This window comes from Nipponia nippon, unplaced genomic scaffold, assembly GCF_047370975.1.
Source record: "Nipponia nippon isolate SJK-2023a ecotype South Korea unplaced genomic scaffold, ASM4737097v1 scaffold_1, whole genome shotgun sequence".
NCBI lineage: Eukaryota > Metazoa > Chordata > Aves > Pelecaniformes > Threskiornithidae > Nipponia > Nipponia nippon.
Genome location: NW_028262290.1, coordinates 107,100,297 through 107,115,007, shown reverse-complemented (window position 1 = coordinate 107,115,007; position 14,711 = coordinate 107,100,297). Strand labels below are relative to the sequence as shown.

Here is a 14,711-nt window from a genome sequence, read left to right as displayed (position 1 = left end):
TAAAAATTAATTGCCTCTCAAAAGGAAAAAAATGCAGACTTCTTCTGCACCACTTTTTTATCCAAATGCATATTCCCCTAAAAAAAAAAAATATGGAAACTGGAAAGCTGCAGAAATAAAAAATTAATGTCATTGTTTCAGGGTCTGTTGATGTTTTCTTCTAAAAGCTGGTGAAAGGTTTTTCCAATATAATTGAAATTATTAGTGGAAATGAAAAATCCTCTTCAAGGATATAATTTATTCTCGGTTAAATTTTACAAGCTAAACTGATTTGACTTCCCGTCACATGCTGTAGAAACTTTCCACAATGTCTTCCTTGGAAATACTTTAACTCCTACTCAAGTTAGAAGGAACCGAACGGGCTTATAAATTCTGAAAGGTGGCTGAGCAGTATCTATTTCTAGTAAATATGACTCCTTTCTGTTTAGGAAGTATATGTGAATTTGTTTACAATGTAAGATGGGTTCCCTTTTGCTTGGTGTTTCAGCTGCTACGGAGGTTTCCTTTTCATTTGATGTTGGAAATGGGCCGGTGGAAATTGTCGTTAGATCTCCCAACCAGCTCAATGATGACCAGTGGCATCGGGTCAATGCCGAGAGGAATGTCAAACAGGCCAGCCTGCAGGTAGACCAGTTACCCCTGGAGGTCCGGAAAGCACCAACAGAAGGACACACGCGACTGGAATTGTACAGCCAGCTCTATGTTGGTAAGGTGCAGAGAGCGTAACCGGGCTTTGCTCTCACATGCTGAACACTGCCTCATGTCTTGCCAGCAGCAGTTAGTTTAATGTGGGAAGCTGCGCTCCTGAAGCACTTGCATGACAGCCCAGGGAGAAAAAAAATGAAAAAAAAAAAAAAAAAGAAGAAGAAAAGACAAGCATGTTCATAGGTACAGAAATAAGAAGATCAACTAAGGGAAAAATATTCTGTGCTGGCAACTTATCATTTTTGTCTTTCCCCACCTGCAGCTCCTGGCTGAAAGTGCCTCTAGCAGGCCATAGCACCAAACTCCTTTTTTGCCAAGTGTCTCTCTCATGCACACACACTTATTCACCACAGAAGTGACAAATTGTGCATGGGTCTTGCCAAGACTGCATGTGCCTGCAGTGCCCATCCTAGCCTCAGCAGCACTTTCAGCCTCTTTAGGTTTGATCATTGCCCGTGCTTTTGCTTTCAGAGCTCTCGCTGCAGTCTTTTCCCTTTAGTCCCATGGGCTGTTTGCCCATTTGATGTAGGAAAGCATCACACAGTGTTACACAAATGCATTCCCTGGAACTAAGTTAGTCCAGCTGCTTTCTGGAGCTGCTGGTCTCCGCTACATTTTGGGCAAGCTATTCCAGCAGCACTTGTATTTCTCTGACTGTTAGCACTGGGGCTGCGAAGTGCAGACATGCCAAGTGCCATTAGCTGGAATTAGAACTGCATGAAATGTTGAGCAAAGAAGTACTTTCCTACCTCTATAGATATCTGTTAACAGGAGAAGAGGGAAGGGGGGAGGAAAAAACCACATTATTTCTTTTTTTTCCCATGTTAGTCAGGGTTCAACAGCAGAAATGAATTAAAATGCTGTTTAAAGCCTTCACTGCCTTAGTAAACAGGAGTGTCACTGCAAACTGTGTATAATGTGTCACCAGATGTGCAGTCATTATTTACAAACTCAGATTCTCCTTTACTGCTGACTGTGATCCCAATAAAAGGCAGTTTCAAAATAAGCTGAAATGTGAAGTTTGTTTAAAAGAGGGAGCCTTAACCTTTTAAAAGAAATACCAAGCCTTTTGCTGAAAACAGGAAGAGCTAGATTTTTTTCCAGCCTGAGTTCTTGGGGAATTGTTAACAATGATGATTTTTATCGGTAGTTTTGAATTAACTGTAACACCAGCAATGTTTTGAAATACCTAGTACCGTTATTGCCAAAAACCAAATGTCCATATTTGCATCAGATTTTCTTTCCTTCTGAATCATGTCCATTTCATATAACTTGGTGATTGGAGCACGCATCTCAAAGAACAGATTTAAATCCTGACCCAGAGTCAGACAGAGAATCGATTTGAGTTGGAGTGTCCCAAATGAACAACCTGAACATTGGGGCCTGGAGAGTAATACCGAACAAGAATTCTTTTGATGCCTCCTGTTCCACTTTCTGTAGAATAAATATCTATTCCGTGGGGCAGTGAGAGAGCCTGAGGAATGATGACTTCATGTCCTAGGGGCTAGGACAGTCACCGGGAGGGGAAAGAAGGGAATTAGATATATTAGGGTTTTTTCATCACTGCAGTGTATATGAGTTTACATAGAATGGAACCACACCAGAATGCCCTCTGCCCTGTACACTCGGCAGAGACCGAACATTGCCTCCTCTTACCCCAGATCATCTGGTTACCAGCAGTTGATTTGAAGCAGCCCTCTCTCTCTGGTTTGTATTTAGTCCTCTTCCCCACTCAGGTAAATATCAGCCTCTGTGCTCTGTGGTGATGAGCGTTCAGATCTCCTTAGGGATTCTTCAGCACCTGCGGCACTACAATAATCAAAGAGATGAGAGGATGAGGAGAAAGGATGACAGCCACTCATTGTTATTTGCTTGCATATTTTAGGGTTTTTTTTGTTTCTAATCCAGCCTCAGATAAGACTTTCCTAGCTGAGATCACATTTTTCAGCAAGTGTTTACCAGGGGGAAAAAAGGAACAGTTCTTATTGACTGCTAAGAAAAGCCATCTCAACCCAGATTTTCAAATGTAGCTCTTCAGTGTTACATCCTTCACCCTATACTCAGGCAACTAAAGAATATACCCAATGTTGCTTGGAAATTTATATCTGTATTTCCTATTGCAGCTGACAGTGGGGATTTAAATCTTTTCCTTCTTTCCCCATCATGGCTTTGAAAAAATGTAACACTGCATAACATATTATGGCATTATTATTAGCATCCATCTTCACTAATCATATGGAGAGTAAGGCTGTACCTTAACAATGGAGCCAAGCCCGTTTCTTCCACTGTTATCTCTAAAAATCTTGAAGTTGAAATGAAATGAAGTCTTAGAGTGGAGGGCTAGAATCTCTAATGTCTAATCAGTGTAAAGCAAACACACCTACTATTTATGCTTACTTATGGTATGGTATCAAAAGATTAGGTTTCATTGATTTCATTGTCATTAGGACAAGGCAATTCCTTGCCTTTACAAAGAAGTTACTTATTTCCAGCTGCTGTCACAAGCTTAGCAGGTTATTTCATGTAAAGCAACAACAATGCGATCTGTTCGGTGTTGTCTCACAGTTTTGCATTCCCTCTCAGGTGCTGCAGGAGGCCAGCGAGGCTTCCTAGGTTGCATTCGTTCATTAAGGATGAATGGGGTGACGCTGGACCTGGAAGAGAGAGCAAAAGTCACGCCAGGGGTGAAGCCTGGCTGCTCTGGCCATTGCACGAGCTATGGGATGTACTGCGCGAATGGCGGTAAATGTGTCGAGAAATACAACGGCTACTCCTGTGACTGCTCCAAAACTGCCTATGATGGACCATTTTGCATTAAAGGTAAATGCTTTAGTGCAGGAGGCAGAGTATGGGAGAACTATCTGCCCAAGAAAAAACACAATAGAATCAATGCTTCAGCTTTTATTAATTAAACAAGTAAATCCTGTTTAATACTTCTTACAAACAAGTCAAATTATACACCCAGGATTTAAATGTGATGATTTAAAACCACATGTCTCATTAGTACTAATATATATTACCTATTTAAATCAAATAACACAACAAGAAAATGCATCAGGAATGCCTGTAGTCGTAGCAGGTCTGGCAGAATGTATTCCATATTCTTGAGCTGTTGAACAATAAATTCCTACTAGCACAATGTCAGGGTTGTTACTTCTTTAGAAAAACCATGGATTTAAACAAAAGCTGCCTAGTCTCATTCAGAAACATATTTGGAGATACATAGATGTGGGCTTTGAGTTGAATATCTTATAAATTGGGAGGCTAGCATTTGGATTAAAAATTGTATCCATCCATAACCAGATCAAGTCTTTTAGTAGCTCAGACTGGGTTAGAAGTTGAACTTGCTAGGGTAAGGGAAGGTACAGAGCTTCCACATCTATGTCAGTCCTTTGGAAATGCCTAAAGTATGTTCTGAATTTTCAAAATCAGTAATTCTGAGACCGATTTACTATGAACACACATGCCTGCATAAGAAAGAAACACAAGGAGTAAGGGAAAGAGGGATCTTACATTAAAAAAAAAAAAAAAAAGGCGAGAAGGAAGATGCTATTTTTATTTATTACCATGCTTTTTCTTATTTTGACCAGAAATGATTGTGACAAAGTAAGTAGAAATGGGAATATAGTTTTCCAAGTGTTTGCAGAGTTTGTAGGCTTTGTGGCCATTCATTTTTTTCCCTTACATTTCATAGGATATTCTCATTATATTCTTGAAATACTCTTCTCAACACCTCTAAAGGTTTCGCCGCATTTACCTGAGGTGCTAATATCTCTCAGCAGCTCTCTTTCACTGTGCTTTTATTGGTACACGAAATCATCCAGTCTGTTGCTTTTCCTAATCATTTTAAAAGCTTTCTCAAAAGGTACTAATCCTACAGTTTCAACTAAAAAACTGTGAAGGCTCTTCGCATCAGTATCTGTGATGTTAAAGAAACCTCTCGCCTCATAAACTGCTCTTCTGCTTTACGTTACCCACTGTACCAGGAATCCTGCAGGCAGGCTGGGTCACCAGTTAGCAGATTCTCTTCATGAAGCTATCTTGGCAGTAAAGTGCCTGTCCTTTGACATTCTGGTTTCCAACTCCTTCTTAACTTCTCTTTTTTTTCCCAGTCAGACTTTGAGGATTACTTTGCAAATATCCAAGCCCTGTTCCCTTTCAGCCACACTTAGAGGAAACCAAGTTTATACCAGAAAGAGGCAGTCTTTTTACCTGTTGCTGGGTTATGGACTGTATTTTCTCCTTACATGCTTCCACCAGTTTCATTTATATCCATATGTATCCACCATCATCTCATTTTATCATAACAGAGCTTTGTCCGTTGATGATGCTGCTCACACACTGGAGCACCCTCTTCTAAAAGCTAAGGGATTGTTTTCACATCACCAGATATTCTGATGGATCTCTAGCATGATTATTTTATAAATTCCAGTCAATATGATGTCTTTCTAGTGCAGCAAAAGTGAAGCAGCTGCTGCTCTAGGTAACAGCATCCACTGTGCTTGCATGCAGGAATTTCATCAGGTTTCACTACGCAATGTTGCTTCAAAGACAAATTATAAAACGTGTCCATCACATTCAGGACTGTACATACAGTAACTCCTGAGAATGAGAGTACAGTGATTTCAGTTAATTTAGCAAATGGTTCGTTGTGAGTGGAAGAATGGTAATGCATATTTAGTATTTCTGTTCACTAGCGCAGTTATGTTAGAGGAAACCCATTCAGGCTGGAACTGGGTCAGTCTCTTACGGATCACATGTTGACTCACATTAAAAAAAAAAAAAAAGGAAAAAAAAGAATTGCTGCAATGCCATGTTCAGTGAATTCACTTTTTAGTTTTTTTCTGTATTGCCAAAACTCAACACACTGGCTTTTATTTGTGTTTTTCTGTTTCTGTTATGGATAGATAAACCCCAAACTTCTGCCAAAGCTAGCTCTAAGCTAAAGTGGTTTATTTTTCCTGGATGTGGAGCTAACAGAATAAAAAATACCATTAGGGAAATAATTGAGCACCTAGCACAGACAAACCCTGGTTTTGGCTGCTCTGTAAGCACTGTCATAGCAACAGCAGTAATATTATACTATATTATACTATAATATTCTCCTTATCAGCCTCCCAGTCCAGCCAAAGGCCCAGAGCTGTGACAGTGATACTTTGGGCACACAGTAAAACTTGCTGTAAGCTACTGCTGCTGGGCAGCACTGAGTCATGCAAAGACACTCATGCTAGCGTGGGGATCTCTCTACCACCCGGTGTTGTGCCATGTAAATATGACATCAGATCTCTCCTTTAAATCTCAAAACTATTCTGGTCTAAAAATATCTCTCTAAATCCTTAAGACCTTATGTACGAAATGCAAAGTACCAATTTCCAACCCGTTAGTGCTGAAAACTGATGTACTCATCTAGAATATCCCCAAGCATGATTTAGTGTGGGTGACTTCATGGGGGCTTCTCTGTAGAAACAACAATGTGGCAGTGGGATAAAGTTAGAGGATAAATTAAACACAAAACAGACTGGGTTTGGGGCATCCTGTGATCAAAATAATTGTAAAAATCTCTGTAACAAACAGTGCTGATAATGAAATCTTTAAAACAGTTCATTTTCAGCCCATTAAATTTTACGTTGTAAATTTAACTTTCATTAAGCCTTTTAAATCAAGTAAAACACTGGAACATCTTGTGCATGTTGTCAAACTCCCTAGACTTGTGAAAGAAGGGGAACCTACACTTTCTTTCTAATAGCAGCTCCTGGAGTCTTGTACCATGTCCTCTTGCTCCATGAAACAAGACTGAATATATTTTCTAGATACCAAGGGTAAACAAGCGGTACTAACGACAGCAAAATAAATACCAGCAAAAGAGCTGGGTATATTTTAATTTAAAAAAATATTTTCAAAAATTATAACATCTGTTGGAAAGTAGCAGGGAATCTTTCCCTGCTTTCCCTGTAAACTAAAAATGTTACCTAAATTATATTTTTGTTGATTTGGATGAAAACATCACAATTCTGATATTGCAATTCATTTTTCATTAACACTTTGACACTTTCCTGTCTCTAAAAGCACTGAAATGTCTGTGACCATGTTCTTAAAGACTATGATGTTCTCTGTTTTCAACCAATTCCATTCTTTATAGCAAGGACATAGTTGAATACTGCTCTGTCACTTGTGGTTTTTTAACCTGTATGACAGTATGCAGTTGGATGATGTGACGTTAGGTGAGTCTAATATGAGGCAAGCAAGAATATTTTCCTTTGTTACCTTCACTAGAAATTCACATCAACTGCCAGGAAATAACAAGGTTAGTGGTTTGCATGATATACTAGGACTGGGTTTCGTTATTTTATTCCTCTGAGTAAATCTTCCAGGCCAAGTAGCTCTGTTGATTTGATAATCAATAGTGCCTCACTTTTTAAGTCATCACATTCAAACCAATACGAGATATTACCAGAAGAACATGCTACTCAGCAGGAGTGAAAGGTGGTATAATATAATATCTTTCAGTATACCACAGGCTTCTCTTCCCGTTGACTTTAATTTGCCACAGAAAGCTTTTCTTATCCAAAAATTTTATTTTGATATTCAAGTCACTTCCCCATAGTAAACTTTTTGGGGTTGGTTACATACTGAAACTGCTAGCAGAAGAAGTGATAGGAAAAATCAAAAGCAAAAAAAAATCATTACTATAAGGAAATCACCATACAATGGTACATAACTAATAAACACATCTCACAATAAAAACAGGTCTCACATGTTGTAGATTCTTTTGCTGATGAAATCCATCCTTAGAGCCACTGACTGACAAGAAATTGCATTGCCTCCAGCCTTATTAGCAGCAGATCACAATGTGATTGATGGCAGTGGCCTGGAAATTACACTACTTTTTTACAAGGACAAAAAAAGTGCAAAAATGCAGTCTGACATCTATTTTAACTTTATTTTTGTTTTGTATTTGGGGCATATGCAATTGGCTTCACTTCTCCTTTCATTGCTCAGAGAAATTGTTCTGAGGAATAGCTGCAGTGTTTCTGCAGTCCTACAGATTGCTTTCTGACCTTTCCCTGTCCTTTGCTTAAGCATAAATTCTCTTTTTTTTTCTTCCACAGCTGTCCTAGCATCATACAAGCATTTCTGAGAAAACAATTAATTTTTGTTCCTTTAAAAACCAAACTCTCTCATTCCTTTAAACAAAAAGAGCGAAGGTCAAATGCTGAAATGGCTATGCACAGCGTGTGGCAGCACTGTCATGTGGGGGATCCCCCAGGGAGAAAGCATTCCTCCTTTGGGTATTGAAGTGCTGTGGATCAACAGTAGGAGAAGAAATTGCCCACCATCAAGAGAGTGTGGCCAAAAATAAAATTAAATAGCTGGTGCTGTGATTCATGTGCCTTCAGGTGTGCTGGAAGGGTAAATTCAAAGCTTCCCACTTTCTATGCAGTTACTCAATCTGCATCCAAGGATGATGAACACAGTATATACACTTTTTCCTTTCTTTCAAGTAAAGCTCAGATTCACAGTGTGAATTATTGCAATCCTTATGCCAATACCTGAACTGAACTCCTTCATGTTCATTTTTATATTTGAGTGAACCCCGAAAGCCCTTACAGTAGTATAGTCATGGTCAGATTTCCTTCCTTTCTTGCTCCCTTCTCTACCTCAAAGAGAAAAATCAGCTTTTTACTAGGCTGAGTGGATGGAAAAAAGACATACCAGATCTGGTGCTACGGCACATGGGTAAGGCAGCTCTGCACCCTTCCACAGAGTCTTAGACTGACACTTGACCATCTCCAAATTCTGCCCTGGTTATACCCATTCAATTCCCTTTATTGTGCTGGTTGCAAATACATTTCATTGCTTTGCTGTAATAAATGGGGAGGTGCTTGTATGAGTGCTTTAAGGTAACTAACTTCTTAGTTTTCATTGTTCGTAATCCCAGAACCTGGAAAATCAAGGCAATGTTCCCTCCCACCCCTCAAAAATTCTGCTGTACACAACATGATTGTTATCTTTTTGTTAGCTGGCCGTTATATCAGAAATTTCCCTTGGGTTGGGAATGTTAGGCTCCCAGTCTGGTTAAGTCTGAATGCTGCAGTCAAGTTTTTCTGTAGATCAAACTTCAGGACTTGGGTCTTAGCTTCTATTGAGTAAATAAATATATATACTCACAAAAAAATATATACTCTGTAAAGCTATTCCATTCTGCTGTCCTGTCAATACTGCCTTATTAAACATGCACAGTGGTGCTCGAGTGCTTTGAAAATTGCATTTCACTTAAGTTGCAAGAATTCTTTTATTGGAAAATTTTTTTTTTCCTTTTTAAAGCAAAACAAACCTTCTCCATACTAATTACATATCTCAAAGAGATATCAACCTGATTATAAACTGAACTTGCCAGCCCACTTGCCATCCATAATAAACTACTTATAAAATGCAAGGATTTCTTATTCTGTATGCAGAAAGCAAATAAATCAGGGTAATAAGTTACAAAATACTAAATCCTGGCTCAGAAAATATGATAAACTTTCAATTTCTTTGTCAACTAACTATAATAGGCCTGCTCTGGTGTCATTGCTCACTGAATGCAGATGTTTTATGAAAGATGAGTCGAGCAGCTTCAGCAACATTGCCAGCTGCTGCATGCCTGTGCAAAGGCAAGTGAGCGATTTCAGGTTTTTGCGCCAGACACCCGTGTGCAATATTTATACACCTGCATGCTATCGGAGTAGTATTGGCACCTCACAAGCTGGTAAGGTATTTATCCTTACAATAGCTCTGTGAAGCAAGAAGGTGTTTTTATTACAGTAATGCAGAAAGCGAACAAGATAATGAGGGAAGCAAGGAACTGCTCGCTTTTAGAGTGAGTGGATACCTGTGGTACAGGAAGGAGTTGAAGCCAAATCTCACCTCTCAAAGTTGTCACTCTGAATACTGTGCAGTCATCAAATGGCAGTCTCTAATATTTCTCAAATGGATCTTGCAAAGCTGCAAGTTTTTCTCTGAGGTTACCTAAATAGGACCTCTAAAGACTCCTCAGCAGGAAATCGTGAAACCTGGTCTGTTGTATATTTGACACTACATTTTTCTTCATCCATCCTGTTTTATTTGTTGGGAGGGGTTTAACCATTATGGATATTTCCATTAGAAAGGGAGCTGGCTTTTCATTTAGATTCAGCAGAGAATACACAGCGCAGGTTGCCATTCCCGTATTCTGAGCCTGCTGTCCTAGACATCAGTTCAAACAGCTGTAGCTATAGAAAGATCTATAGTAATTTCAGATCAGTGCAGAATGAACCGCAGCTGTGATTTTCCTGACATTTTTAGGCTTTCCTTGGCATGTGCACTTCTGTCCAGGTATAGCAAGGTAGAATAAAAGGCACCTGTTTACAGGGCTATTGCAAAATAAGGCTCAGAGCTCAGCCTTGCTTAGGTATGCCAAACTGCTTCCCGGCAGAATCTACCTGTTGGCATTGACGAGGGAGGCTTGAAGGTGTAATGATTTTCAGATAGTGTTTGAAGTATTACAAAAGAAAGCAGAGGGTGGTGCATGGAAACATCATCCACATTTCAGCAGCAGGGTTTGTGCTGCATTTTACCCTTTTTATTCAAGCAGCTTGAATCGTTTTCTGAATGAAGGACTTAGATATCCCTTCTATCAGAGCTTCAGGAAGATGATACACTTGTGACCTCCAAGTAGACAGTTTTTTCATTGATCAGCCTTCTTATACCTGCGTTCAATATAGAGAAAAGTATCCTTTAGCTTTTTCTAATATTTCCTAATAGTTTAAACAACCTGCTGCTGTGAGCTGCTGAGCACCTTGCAGCCCTGCTGCAAGGACTTCATTCAGTAAAGAGTGTAATCATGTGCATCAACCTCTTTGCTGAGCTGGAACTTGAGGGGATCCAATATCTTCCTGTTGAGGGCCTAATACACTCACACAGCCAAAGTGAACCTTCCTCTTATCCTTCCTCTTGAAAGAGGTGGTGCATGTGAGGAGAATTTCAAGGCGCATTACAATAGCTTGTACGCCTGTAATAATACAGCTATACTGAAAATTATTTTCTCAGTGCAAATCAAGTTAAACATACAGAGCATTCTTTGCTCTGTCATGAAACCCTTTTGGGAAAAAAAAAATCTTACCATTTCAGAGAGCACCATTTACTTAAAGCTTTCTTTGTAGTAATGAACATTTAAAGTAGCAATTCATAACATTTACAGCTGTGGAAAATGCGGTGCATGCTTTCCAGTTCAGCCCCAGAGCAATGCTAAAGTCAGGACTGAAGGTCCCAGTATTCCCAGTGCACGAGGCCCTGGGCAAGCATACCGCCGGGCAATCCTGAAGATCACTCCTAAAATAAAAGGCATGACAAGCGGTAAAACAGGCCGGAGGCGAACATAATTTTGCATCGGTATGCCGCGTGCGTACACGGTCCTTGCCAGCAGAGTGGCAGTGTCAAACGGCAGGGCTGCCTGGTGTGCCGAGACCCGGCACGCCAGCTCTGGCGAGCAGCTCTGCCAGCGCCGCAGCAGCGTAATTGATACAGCATCTGCCTGAGGAGCAGCTTGCATGAGCTGGAGGCAGAGGTTGAAGAAGAATAAATTAGTAGTCATCGGGATATTTTTAAGGCAGTCTTGCAACTACTTAGAGCTACACTGTATACTGCTTTAGATTTTTAAGTGCTAACACATTTTTTTCAACACTGCTGTTAACAGGCATCAACAATTTGGGGAAGTATTTTCAAAATAGGGCCCTTCACTTTTAATCCAGGAGTACTTAAGCTGAGTCTACTGCAGAATATAGTTGTTAAACTGAATTGCCTGTCCCATAACTGTTTCAGGGTGATTTAAGGTTTCTCCTATAAAATGGCAGTTATAAATCTATCAGAATGATCAAATTATTTATAGCACCTTGGGACCACAACTTGACTCCGTGTTTTATACGGCCACATAGTGACAGTCACTATGATATTTTGAGTTTTGGAGAGTTTTTATACGGTAACAGGAAAACATAAAACTTTTCAAGCACTGAATTTAGCAAAATTCTAGAAAGAAGCATCAGTAAAGTCTATTATTATTTTACCTGTCTTCTTATCTTTTCTCTGCTCAGCTACTCTGAATAAAGTCTGCAGGCTCATTCCTGCCTTGCTCTGTATCACTGCACAGATTGTAAAACGGACATCTTGCTTCATATGTTTTGCGATAAAGCCTTTGCTTAGAATTGCATGAAGCCTCTAAATGCTAAAAGGGGATAAAAATTATTTTTTTTTTAATAGTGTGTTGATTTTTCAGAAGTTTAGATGGGCAGTTTTGTACCAATCTGTGGTAACTTTGCATTGTGTAGGAAGATAGTAAATGATGAAAGATTTTTTTTAAAGACTGGTCACCTCTTTAAGCACTGCTTATAACTGATCTTTAAATGCAGTACTCGCATGCTATGCTCATAATCTTTATTCACCAATTCTTTAATCCCTTATGAAAAGTTCATAAACATACCTTCTCAATTAAGTTCACATGTAATTCAAAAATTTGCTTTAATGATGTTGTCCCAAACAGCAAAGCCTCTCCTGCACCTGTCCAGTCACTAAATGAATGACTGACATAGGAAGGCAGTCCAGCAATCCCCAATAGACTTAGTAGGTTATATGCTACCGATGGTAGGCAACTGTGCTGTGATTCTCGTAGGAGGCTGTCAAAGTCAGCCTTCGCCAGAAGAATATCAACCTTGAATTATGGTTTAATGTTAAGAAATAGTCAGGACTGCATTATTATGAGAAGTAATAGCAATGCTTTTTCAACTGAAGGTATTAATTCTGCCAAAAGTAGTTTTATTTTCTGTCAGGAGTATTGAAACGTGACATTTTGTCTCAGGTTGGTTTGAAAACTTTGTCTGGGTAGCACCTCCTGGGAGCTACAGTTCAGGTGTCTCTTGCCTTATTCCCACTGAGTCAAGCTCCCTAGTTAATTTTGTCTTCCATAAGGGCATCCTGGTGATGCAGTTCTCATGAAGGATTGTGCTAGCAATGGATAATTTCCTAGCATTGTGTGCAATCCTATTTCAAATCTTTCAGGTGCTGGAATTGCCATCATTCCTTTGTGAGGTCCTTCCAAATCCACTCAGATCTGCTAGTCAGAACTGCTGGTTTTCCATTTCCTTGACAGTGTTTATTTACTGTGCCCCTTAAATCACTCTTTCTTGTATCTTCTTTTTTTGGAATGTTATCTGCTGCAAGACCTCAATGAGAATAAACCTAAAGCATGGTTCTTCTGGCCTGTAATATTGATATGAGATACAGGCATAGACTTTCTGTACCTGTCTTTCCATTGTTCTGTGAATCCATGTACCCACCAATAAAATGGAGATTGTCCTTTTCATTCGCATTGGAAAATAGTGAGACTCTTGACTTAATATTGGCAAAGTGCTTAAATAATGCAGCAGTAGAAACATGTATAGATTAGGACTGGTTAAGTCAGTAGCAATATGTTTCATTCAAAAGGTGTCAGCGAGTTTAATTCCTCTTGTTTCTTTTTTTTTTTTCCTCTTATGTTCAAGATGTTGGAGCATTTTTTGAAGAGGGAATGTGGCTTCGTTACAACTTCCACTCCCCAGGGACTAGCATGAAGGATTTAGTTAGCCGAACGCTTTTGAGTTCTACAGATCCTGAGAGTATAGCGCCCGACCTCAACTTGAATAAAGAAGAGCTCAGCTTCAGCTTCAGTACCACCAAGTCCCCTTGTGTCCTATTGTACATCAGCTCCTATACCCAAGACTTCATGGCTGTGCTTGTCAAGCCGTCTGGTAAGCAACTGCTCTGGGCTCTCTCCATTGAAGGCACAATTGATAATAACACCACGCTGGCATTCAGCTGAAGGTCTGAACTAATGAGAAAGTCTCTTCATCCTTGTCATGTAAAAGTAAAGTACATGGGACCTGAATCTGTGTTCTGCTGTACTAAATTTTGTACTGATGTAAAACTGTTCAATTCAGTGGGGTTTCACTAGCTAACCCTCCCTCTCAAAACAAAAAAAACCAAACCCCCAGAAAACCTGCTATAAGAGTCAGATCCATGCCATGAACTAACATTATGGAGGGGATAAGTAGGCATCCACATGTAGGCACCTTAATCACTAAAGTCATGGCAATATCACCAGTAGTCAGTGGAAAGTGTAATGTACTGTTATTCTGAAAATCTGACCACCCAATGAGGTGGCTAATATATGGATGTAGCATAGTATATGAGGTCCTAAAGATTCTGGTGACGGTTGAAGGTTGGATGTGGACCATTTTCTGGTACAGTATCAAAACAGAATATATCTCGATTCCAAACAGTGCCTTAGTACCCCATGAAAATCATAATTGGGATGATTTTACTACCATTCTCTTCTATGGGATAAGTTAGTATAAGTATTCCACATGCCACTCAAATTTTTCGCTTCATGGGGAAGATAGAAGGTGCATGAGAGAAATCTCACGTCAGACATCTAAACTATAGTTATAAAGGTCTAGGGCTGCTCTTTTGGGCCAGAATATTTCAGGTTTTGATCAGTAATGGGGTCTGCATTTCCCTTTTCAAGCATCCTTCCTTTTAATCAAATATTAAAATTTGTTATGAAGAGCAAACACTTCACTTTTGTTTAGAAAAGCAAAATCTGTCTGGCAGTATGTCATGAACATCAATTAACCACTTTTGACTATACTTTTCTAACAATATAACCTGAGGTTTTCATTTCACCATATATTATTAAATTTCCATAAAAGTCCAGACGGTCACCCGTCAACAACAATTAAATGTGAGAACAAGAAAGTCTCTTGTGTAGATTATGTGTCAGTGTTAATTTGTTGTAATTTTGCCTTTATTCAATGCATATCAATGGTTTATTCTTTAGAAAACATCACGCTTTGTATAACTTCAAAGAATTTTGCTGCAGCAAGGATAATAATCTCAACAATAAAGTGCTACTTGATGTGCTCATATTTGTACCAGTTGTCCATATATTGTTCAAAGCA

At 39.3% G+C, this 14,711-nt stretch overlaps 1 protein-coding gene across 2 annotated transcripts in view; it reads left to right on the top strand.

Annotated features, from left to right (window-relative positions):
• CNTNAP2 (contactin associated protein 2) overlaps nt 1–14,711 on the top strand; it is a 1,210,705-nt gene that overhangs the window by 1,108,599 nt on the left and 87,395 nt on the right. For both annotated transcript variants that reach the window (XM_087766336.1, XM_087766327.1), the window contains 3 exons: nt 488–706; nt 3,289–3,525; nt 13,257–13,502. In XM_087766336.1, coding sequence (XP_087622462.1) covers nt 488–706; nt 3,289–3,525; nt 13,257–13,502 — 702 coding nt within the window. The remainder of the gene's footprint in view (nt 1–487; nt 707–3,288; nt 3,526–13,256; nt 13,503–14,711) is intronic.